The sequence below is a fragment of the Diadema antillarum genome, unplaced genomic scaffold (genome assembly GCF_040938485.1).
Source record: "Diadema antillarum isolate AM-2024a unplaced genomic scaffold, OU_Dant_1.0 seq00000862_RagTag, whole genome shotgun sequence".
Classification (NCBI taxonomy): Eukaryota; Metazoa; Echinodermata; class Echinoidea; order Diadematoida; family Diadematidae; genus Diadema; species Diadema antillarum.
The window spans coordinates 412994-424328 of record NW_027271732.1 but is presented as its reverse complement, the minus strand read 5'-3'; the positions used below and the strand labels follow the sequence as shown (position 1 = coordinate 424328).

General features: G+C 37.8%; 1 protein-coding gene across 2 annotated transcripts in view; it reads right to left on the bottom strand.

The window, feature by feature from the left end:
* Positions 1-574: 574 nt before the first annotated feature.
* The window catches only part of LOC139740599 (uncharacterized), a 70169-nt gene continuing 59408 nt past the window's right edge, over positions 575-11335 (bottom strand). For both annotated transcript variants that reach the window (XM_071651188.1, XM_071651187.1), the window contains exons 9-10: positions 2481-2693; positions 575-1125 (exon numbers count right to left, since the gene is read on the bottom strand). In XM_071651188.1, coding sequence (XP_071507289.1) covers positions 1042-1125; positions 2481-2693 — 297 coding nt within the window. In that variant the 3' untranslated portion in view covers positions 575-1041. The remainder of the gene's footprint in view (positions 1126-2480; positions 2694-11335) is intronic.

The window sequence follows — 11335 nt, the reverse complement described above, 5'->3', positions numbered from 1 at the left end:
ATCAGCAAAGGACAAAGCAGAAGCTAACCCACATCTTCCTATATGAAGAGATTTATCAAGAAAATAAGAATTTCTGTGCCTGCAACATTTCAGTCACATACCAAAGACCAATATCACAAGGACCCAATAATATGCTGTTTGGTACTTACTGTCAGTAAAACAATATTTTCTAACTTTATTACTTTTCTGATTTTATTCATATTTCCACTGATCTGCGCAAATCAATTTCATTCCAAACCAAATGCTCTCTTACTACAAGTGCACAACAATAAAAGGCAGTTGTCTTTCAGATGCTGCTGATATTTCTTCTCACGAGGGATTTGTTGCGCAAAAGGCATTTTCTGCTCCTACTGGCTCAGATATTGAACTACTAGTTTTAAAATGTGATTTTCCAACTGACATCATCTGACTCACATCCGTTGTGATGGATATACCAATTCTCAAGCCAGCATTCACACCATCTGTGTTTGGTTTGGGAGGGCAGCTAGATCAAACACAGCAGGTCACGCCACCTTGTTCATTGAACTTGCCAAGGACATCAACCCACCACCACCCCCCCCCCCCCCCAAGACAATCTAAGTTTTCTCCTTTCGATTCTATCAAAATCTGATTATGAGTGCTCTGAATATCGTGTTACAATACAGGCAGACATCAACAACAAAAACAATATCCCTGGCACTCTCTTTGAGGGCAATGCAAATAAAAGCAAAACAAAAAGAAGATGGAACAGAGTGTTCGTAATGCTTGCTGACATACATCCATCAAGTTTTCCTGAGATCAGCATCTTTGAGGAGGTTGTGTCAAGCAAGGCTTCCACTCTGGAAGTTATGAGTTCTTTAACAAAGAAAATTCTTCTTTTCCACCATGGAAGTTATGAGTTCCTTTAAAAAAGGACATTCTTCTTTTTTATTCTTGATGTTGTTGGGAGAGGTGCCAATGTGACTGGAACATAATTCTCACACTTTACTTTTCCAATGAAAACATTTCAGTTTTTGTGTCACTTTAAAAAAAAAGTTGGCTGGTTCTGCATTCTGCTGATTTTCATCCATCAGTTGTGATCTCTATAAACTGCTGCTCCTTTTCTGCATTGGCTGAACCCACTACCAACTCCCCACCTCCTTCAACCTGAGACAAAGATAAAGATAAGGTCATTGTTTAAAGGACAAGTTCACCTTCTTAGACATGTGGGTTGAGTGAATGCAGCGATATTAGTAGAACACTTCAGTGAGAGTTTGAGCAAAATCGGACAATCTGTTAAAAAGTTATGAATTTTTGAAGTTTCTGCTCAGTCGCGGCTGGATGAAAAGACTACTATAGCTTGTGATGTCACATGAGTACAACGATATAAAGAAAGAATAAAGAAAATTCAACATATTTCCATTTTTCTCGCATAACAAAAGAACACTCGACTTCTCTCTTTCAAAATGCAGGGGGAATAATATTACCCTTAACATACGTCAGTAGCAAGTCGAAGAAATGTGCACTTTATTCAAAAAGTGTGTAAAGTTTTGTGAAATTCTCTTTTTATTTTCCTTATATAGTTGTACGCATGTGACATCATACACTGTAGTAGTCTTCTCTTCCAGCAGTGACTGCGCAGATATTTAAAATATTCGTAACTTTTGAACGGATTGTCCAATTTTCCTCAAACTTTCACTGATGTGTTCTACTACTATTGCTGCATTCTCTCAATCCTTATGTATATGAAGGTGGACTTGTCCTTTAAAGACATGTGTGAGTGTGTGTGTGTGTGTGTGTGTGTGTGTGTGTGCGTGTGTGCGTGTGTGTGTGTGTGTGTGTTGTTGTTCTTAAGCAAAGTTTAGGCATCTACTTTTGGCACCATCACTATTCCATCAAACTCTGAGAGCAATAGGATCTTGATATCATCTGACTCATAAGACTTACTTCAGTATACAATCATTTCAACTTCAAAGAGGATCAGATGAAAACAAAAAAATTGTTTATTTCATCATGGAATCTGTTGACCAAGCAAATATACACAGACAATGAAGGTGGGACAATTCAGGACAGTCTTTCTTTATGTTGCTATCCTTCTCAGGCAAAACTTATTAAACTTTTCATGCTTAGGCCTACATGTTGGTATGTTTCTCATCTTTATCATTTTGTGAGGTGGGTGGAGAAAGAGGTTGAATAAAATTGAAGTTGAAGATTTATACAATTGATTTCCAGTTCAAATTTCAATGGAGATAAGTTAGATATACAGTGTACATTGAAATTCCGGTACTGATGATTACTAAATGCCCTTTAGTTTACACTAGGCATAGTTATGTGACTTCAAGTATTCAAAAGTGCTCTCCTCCAAGCTTGGTTTCTTGAATACATGTATTACCAAACCAGCGTGTACATGGTATATACTTGTACTAAGAGATAATGACTCAAATGACCAATGTGATAGTTATGGTGTCCTTTATTCATTATGAATTGCTAAGGAAAGGGAGGATTTATCCTGATAGGCTCACCTGTTGAATAATCTCCTCACTGGTGACAATACATATGCTGTCTGTGTCTAGCTCCTGCCCCGATTCCAGTTTGATGGCTACAGACTGTTGGGAGGATGAGCTTTCTTCTGGGATGACTGTTTGTATGGAGGACAGGTCAGATGCTGACATGTCCGCCTGCTCTCCTGCACTCACTATGGTGATTACCTTGTTGGCACCTGACGGACTCACAACCTAATCAGGGGAGACCAGTCACAAAAGATGGAGATGCCATTGAAGGGGATCAGACTTATAACTAGAAATGTCACTATATGGCGACTGGTATGCCTTTGCCATATCGCATGGTTCTCCCAATAGGTCTATAGTACAAATTGACGACAGTTTAACATAATTGGCAAAAAACAGAAATGACAATGTTTGTCACAAATGTGTTGAGTGTTTACTTTCCTTAAACTAGGTTTCAAGTGGATAGATGGCTAAATTGTTTAAGAGAACAAGAATATGGGAATTTGAGCATTTTTCTTGACCTTTAACCCTTGCACTTTAAAACTATGGCCCACATTTGTTAAAATAATCATTAACTGGTAACATCCAATTTTCATGACAACACTTTGAGCTTTTTTCAGAATATGGGAAAAATTGTGACATTTTAATATTTTCACTTGACCTTTGACCCCTTTGTCAAAATCTTTCCCTACAAAAGCATCGTGCAGTAATGAATGTACATACCTAGTTTGATTAAGTTCATGCTTTGAGCAATCTCCAAGGCATCAAGAAAAAGTGTAATTTTGGTATTGAATAGGAGTATTTTACCATTTTTACCCATCCTTTGAATCTTGACCTGCCACCTCATGACCATAAAATTCCCAAGAGAATCACTGCCAGGCAGTACATGTATATGTACTAAGTTTCATGAAGATATTTTGAGCCATGTCCGAAATATGGAGAAAAAAGTGAAATTTGACTATCATTTTCACTTTTCAAGACCTTTGACGACATGGCCAAAAACTTTCCTGAGAGAATCTTTATCTAATAATACATCTATACATTTTAACCTTGAGCTTGTGCACCCAAAAGATGACAGGCACAACTTCGTCCATTCTACATATATACCGGTAAGCCAAGTTTCATTTGGGTACCTCAAGCAGTTCTGAAGTTACGCTGTTCACAAAATCAATTATGGACAGACAGAAAGAAGGACGGAAAGACTGACGGAAGGACGGATGAAAGGACACCCCGAAATCACAATGTCTCTGGTGACACTTTGTGGCGGAGGCATAAAAAACAACTAATTTGAAATCACACTGTTTAAAAACATTTCTAAATGTGTTTTGGAGTTGATATTCAGACACTGAAATGAGTTACTATACAATAGCAACATCACAAACTCTACGATCATAACTATTCAAAGTCACTTTTGCTTCTGGAGAAGATTTTTATAGATGACTGTAGTCAACATTGCCTAAGTCAAATCCATTGGGACGGACAAAAACACTTCGACTTACGCGAAATTCGACTTCCGCGAAGTCAATTTTTTTTTACTTGTATTTCCTGATGAATTTTCATAATACAGCGTCTTTATATGTTTTATTGGCCGTTAAATTACAGTAGACGGTAGCAATATGTTGTATTTAGTGTTTTTGTTATGTTTGACTTTAAAAAAAATTATTGGACTGCCATAATCGATATGGGTTGCATGTAATGTGTGTTTTTTATGTGGTCACATCAAAAATGTCAAAATCCAACATTTGCATTTTAGTCTACAAAAGATCGCCAAACGAACGCAGGAGTTCAGAGGCGTTGTCAATTGTTTGGGGATGTTGTTTTTACTTTGGCAATAATTTCAAAACAGAAGAATTTTTTGCGAACCTTTTCCACACAATGCGCGTGATTTGACTTGTGTGATGGAAATAACATGTTTTTTCCACAAATCTGGACTTGAAATATCTTCGACATAGAACTTCGACTTGTGAGAGATTATTTTAAAGAAAGAAGTGACATTCAAGTGACTACTTTACTTTTAGATTGTTTGCTGATGATTCCAATCTATTTCATACATTTCCAGTCGGAAAGTACGAGATAGATTTGAGAGAAATAACCGCAGAATTAAAGAAAGTCCTAGACTGGTGTAATGTTAATAAAGTTACTATAAATTTGTCAAAGACAAATTACATGCTAATTAGAGGACGTAGACAGGCAATTAATGTGCAAGGCAGAATTCAGATCATGGATACAGATCTGCATGAAGTAGATGTTACAACTTTTATTGGAGTAGACAACAATAAACATTTGACATGGAAAAGTCATATTGCCAAAGTAAAATTATGTATACGCAAAAGGTTGGTATTCTATACCGACTGCGAAACTTTGTACCACAAAATATTTTGATTTTGCTATATAAGACATTCATACAGCCTCATATCACATATGGTATCGAAGTTTGGGGGGGGGGAGCTAAAAAAGTTGATCTTAATTCTATATTATTAATTCAAAAAATGGCACTACGTGTGATAACATTCAGTACGTACATGACAAGGTCAAGACCATTATTCATGGATTGATTTTAAGATACTTGATGTTTATCAACGCATAGATTATCTATCTGTAGTTTTATGTATGACTTGATTAATGAGAATTTGCTACATTCGCTGTCAGAATATTGTTCATTAATTCAACATGGATATAGTACAAGAGACCCGCGGGTCTAGCGCTCACCTGAGTATCGCAAGTTCACCTTTCACGCAGTCACTAATCTAAATCATTCACAGCTCTACCAAAATTTGACGAGGCATTCTCAAGTGGAAGATGAAAATGTACAATAAGGGCCCAATTTTTTCAAGATTCCTTAATTTGGGGGAATTGGGGCCCCCTGGGGCCCTCTGGGTGGGGCATGGTGCCCAGTTTGATAAATTGAGATCCTGACCACCTAGGGATGCTACCTGCCAAGTTTGACAAAAATCCATCATGAGGTTTTCAGGAAGAAGATGAAAATGTACAATTCAGGCCCCCATTTGGACCCTTCCAACCACCCCCCCCCCTACCCCCAAGAGGGGCACCCCTGGATCTCCTATGAACAAACTTGAAACTACAGTCATTAATGTACTCACTCATAGTATTATCTCAGCTCTATAACTTCTGATTCTAGAGAAGATTTTTAAAGATTCCTTCATTTGGGGGGTTTGTGCCCCCTGGGGGCCCCCTGGGCGGGGCATGGTGCCTATTTTAACAAATTGAGATCCTAACCCCCTAGGGATGCTACCTGCCAAGTTTGGTGAAAATGGGTCATGGGGTTCTCAAGAAGAAGATAAAAATGTACAATTTAGGCCCCATTAGGACCCCTCCTCACCCCCCCCCCCCCCCCCCCCCCGGGTCCCAAGGGGGGGCACCTCTGATTCTGCCATGAACAAACTTGAAACTACAGTCATCAATGTGCTAACTCATAGTATTAACCTAGCTCTATCACTTCTGGTTCTAGAGAAGACGATTTTTGCGGATTCCTTAATTTTGGGGGGTTTGGGCCCCCTGGGGGCCCCCTGGGTGGGTCATGGTGCCCATTTTAACAAATGGAGTTCCTAACCCCCTAGGGATGCTACCTGCCAAGTTTGGTGAAAATGGGTCATGGAGTTCTCAAGAAGAAGATGAAAATGTACAATTTAGGCCCCATTAGAACCCTCCCCCACCCCCCTCCCCTGGGTCCCAAGGGGGGCACCCCTGATTCTGCCATGAACAAACTTGAAACTACAGTCATCAATGTACTAAGTCATAGTATTAACTTAGCTCTATCACTTCTGGTTCTAGAGAAGAAGATTTTTACAGATTCCTTAATTTTGGGGGGTTTGGGCCCCCCTGGGGGCCCCCTGGGTGGGGCATGGTGCCCATTTTAACAAATTGAGTTCCTAACCCCCTAGGGATGCTACCTGCCAAGTTTGATGAAAATCGGTCATGGGGTTTTCAAGAAGAAGATGAAAATGTAAAAAGTTTACGCACGACGCACGACGCACGACGGACGACGGACGACGGACGACGGACGACGGACGACGGACGCCGGACGAAGGGCGATCGCAATAGCTCACTTGAGCCTTTGGCTCAGGTGAGCTAACAAGGAAAAAAGAAGATGAGAATCTTTATATACCAAAGGTAAAAACGAGCTTGGGAAAAGAGTGTTTATCTTACCTGGGTACAATTTTTTGGAATGAACTACCAATCAAAATTAGGAAGAAACCATCAAGGTCAAGTTTTCGAAAAGCTGTCGTAGAACTTTTGTTAGAAAGTTAATGTACTCCTGACATTTTGTTAGCATATATTTAACCTTTTTAAATGTAAATACTATCTTTTCGCTATATATAGACATTGTTTATGTTTTTGATATACATGGATTACAGATTATCATCAGTAGATTCATTACGTCACAAAATGTTCATTTAATCAGATATTTTTTTTCCTTTCTTTAGTACTAGAGTTATTGATATTTGGTAATCGTAACACATTACTGAACGGTAATAAACTAAGAAATAATTATACTTTATAACTGCATAAATTGTAAGGGGCCAGACTTGACTAGCATTCATGCTATTTTCTGGTTCCTATTATCCTCGCTTTTTATGTAACTGATACGACTATAAACATGTACAATGATTGTTATTGCTTTGGATAATAAATTCATTCATTCATTCATTCATTCATTCATTCAAGTAAAGAGAAAATTGGGACGTTTCTGGAGTTTCGACTTGGACGAGTTTTCGACTTGTGCGAGGTCGACTTAGGCGAGGTTGACTGTACTTAATTTGAGGTCCTTTAGAGCCCCCCCCCCCCCCCCCCCCCCCGGGACACGGGGGGGGGGGGGGGGGGGGGTGCATGGTAGCCTTATGAACACAGAAATTTCTTCAGTTCAAAGGACTTTGACTCATGTGAAGATTGCTGTATATTTTCCTCAGATACATGGTTGTATGCTATACAACATGCACACAACTAAAATATGGCATGTATATCTTTATGCCCATTTCGGTTTCCACTCCAGTGTAAAAGATTATTTCAGCAGGACATAAAGACAACCACTCCCCACCATGTTATATCACATTCCTGAAAACTCCATGGTCCAAAAAAATCGTAATAGTAGACTTGCTAAGGGGGTAAACACTGCATTTTTTAGTACAAATGTCCTTCTTGGCATAGATGTTCCCTAGGGCAATTGAAAAATTTCCATCTAAAGAGACACTCTGTATCTATGCAAATAAGCCTTAATTTGCATAATTTATGCAGAAATACATATAAAAATTATCAAAAAATATGTGCATCCAGCAGAAATACCTAATTTGTTAGAAGTATTCTATAGAGTAAGTGGAAACAATTCCTGCAAAAATTGATTTCATACCTATTTAAATACGCATAAAATTTGCATAATTACTTAAGTTACTGTGCAAAAATCTCCATTTTTGAGAGAATTTCTAAACTATTAAGCACTGTATCTTGTAGTATAAAGTTTGAACCTGGGATGGATGTTCCTTGGGTCAAAAGTAAATGATTCATCTGAAGAGACAAACTGTCTCTATGCAAACAACCTGTTATTTGCATGATATGCATATCAATACCTACACATCTACAGATAATCAGAAAAAAAAAGCCTTAATGTGACAATGTCTTAAAATCGCTTTGAACTTAATATCCAAAAAGCTGATAGAATAAGACAATATTCTCACAACAATGCTTTTCAGTTGCTTAAATTGTTTCCATACTATTTAATTAACTTACGCATTTTATGCATAAATTATGTAAATAAGTACACCAGACGTGCAATTTCAAAACATATTGATCTTTGAAATGATTTTTGCTATCAATTTTCCCTCATTGCATAAATGCTTTGCAGGGTGGGAAAAATAGCAATCGATAGTGACACTCTTTAAATATGATTATGCAAATCCAACAGTAGTAGGGCCTACATATGAACAGATGCAAATTGGAACAATATTGCTTACGAAAGGAATGTTTTTCCCTTGCAAACAGTACACAACTGAGGTCATGGTTAGAAAATCATTACAAAAACGCTACCATAGTGAAAGTGTGAATTTTGATTTTTTATTGTATTTTGTAGGCAAACAAGCGAATAAGAGGCTTTTTACATCAAACTGATTATAAACTTGTCCAAATTATGTGGATGCAAGGGTATCTGCACACATTAAGAACTTACAAGCTTGAGTTAGAAACAAAGTCTGTTTCTGAAAAAAAAAAAAGTTAACTCAGTATACTATGAGCTACTATGGCATGGAAACTATGCTAGGAATTTTATACACAATAACATTTTGATACGGCAATAATATGCAAAACTTGTCATGTGAACAATAAAGGAGATGTTATACTTTAAGTCAAATAATCTCAGTCTCTGACTTAAAATCAGTCAATTTCAACCATAAATCAAAGCAGAAATAATATGTTCATAGCCATAAAAGAGTATATTCGATGGCTTTTACAATTACTAGGATGTGATTTGTCAACAGATCGTCACAGGCTACTGTTTACGAGAATTGTAAATGTCATATTCTCCCTGGTTATAATTGTTTTCCCTTGGGATAATGTAACTCCCTGGCGGTCCAAAGAATGTTGTATTCCACCACATATCAGCTAATACCTGTATAGATGATCATGACCTACATGATTTTGAAGCTTTTTCCAAAAAAAAAAAATAATTATGTTAACTGCTTTAGTGTAAAGATGTCAGAGATTAAATTAAAAGAAATACACAGGTAGAAATGTAAAAGTGCATGGCTGTGATCATGGGTACCCTTCATCCTGCAATATTTTTAACATCCATAGAATTTTGCTGACCGCACCAAGGTGCTATTTTCTGATAAAGATTTACCAAGGTAACAAAATGAAGCCAAGGAAGCTGTAAGACTAGTTTCATATTATTTAGAATAATATTTTTGTATTTACAGCCATTTTTAGATTTAAAAATGAAGTTTTTTGGCTTTTTAAACGTAACATTAGAAACAGCACAATTTCATGCCCATCATTAAAAGGAAGGATTGTGCTTTTTGTTGGACATTTGATGAATGAAATGTATGAAGTAGTATAGTACAAAAATCTTTATATTGAGAGCATGCCATGTGCTCTTCATATAAAAATATATGGATGTTATTAATATTTAGGGTTTTGTTCATAATTTTTGGTGTCCACCAAACATATATAAATAAATCACACAATTGCAGTTGATATTGCAATAGCTGTTTTGTAATATAGTATTCAAAAGAGATCAGAGTAACAGTCCAACAATTAATGAAAAATATCACTTAAGGTGATTAATACCCCCGCCCCGTGACGACAGTCTTACCCAAGGAATGATCTTTCCTTGATCTTCTGCCATTTAAATGCCGTTACCATGGCAACGCAGCTTCCGACACGTCCGAAAAATATGTCTTGCACATCTTCCCACCAAGACTATTGTGTGTGCCACATTTCATAAGCTTTTGTCAAAAACTGAGGAAGTAGTTCAATCCACAAGATCTTTCCTTGATCTTCCACCATTAATATGCCGTTACCATGGCAACGCAGCTTCCGACATGTCCAAAAAATATGTCTGCACATCTTCCCACCAAGACCAATGTGTGTGCCACATTTCATGAGCTTCAGTCGAATACAGAGGAAGTAGTTCAATCCGCATGATCTTTCCTTGATCTTCTGCCATTTATATGCCGTTACCATGGCAACGCAGCTTCCGACACGTCCGAAAAATATGTCTTCCACATCTTCCCACCAAGATCAAGGTGTGTGCCACATTTCATAAGCTTTGGTCAAAAAACTGAGGAAGTAGTTAAATCCGCAAGATCTTTCCTTGATCTTCTGCCATTAATATGCCGTTACCATGGCAACATACTTTCGGGTACTGTCAAAAAATGCGTCTTGCACATCTACAACCAAAGGCACACATCTGTACCAAGTTTCATGGAAATTGGGCAAAAACTGAGGAAGTAGTTTGCAACACAAAATTTCCATCATTTTGGCTCATAATATGTGAGCTGTTACCATGGCAACATACTTTTTGTCACTGTCAAGAAATGTGTCATGCTGACCTATATCCTAAGACAAACATTCAATATGAATTCCATGAGAATTGGAAGAACACTGATGAAGCAGTTTTGCCATGAAGCATTTTGCCCTATATTTTACCAATAACATGCCGTTACCATGGCAACGCACTTTTTGCCACTGCGGAAATATGTGTCTTGCACATTAACATATTCAGATGAACATCTGTACCTAATTTCATAAAAATTGATCAAAAACTGTGGGAGGAGTTCGCGACGCAAGATTTGTACCCATTTTTGCCCATAATATGCCGTTACCATGGCAACGTACTTTTGGGTACTGTCAAAAAATACGTCTTGCACATCTACAACCACAAGGCACACATCTGTGCCAAGTTTTTTAGGGAATCGGTTGAAAACTGAGGAAGTAGTTCGCGACGCAAGATTTGCAACGGACCGACCGCCCGACCGCCCGACCGACCGCCCGACCGCCCGACCGTCCGCCCGACCGCCCGACCGTCCGCTGATTCCTATATACCCCTTCAAACTTCGTTTGGCGGGGGTATAAAAAGGTTTTTATTCCCCATTACTCTGATATTAAAAATATACTATCACTTGCAACATCACTTGAATTTTTAGTGTCCACAGTTATGTACATAATACAGCCCTATTCTGAAGTAATGGAAAATCATTTTCTAAACTTTTGTATCACCAGGGACTGCTTACATGAAAATATAAGAAAATATTACTTCACATAAGCATTTTACATCTTTTTAAAAATTTTTCATCAATTACGAAAGTGGACATGGTTATGAACAAAAGATTTATGAACGTAAGATTCGGTTTTTATTTGATATC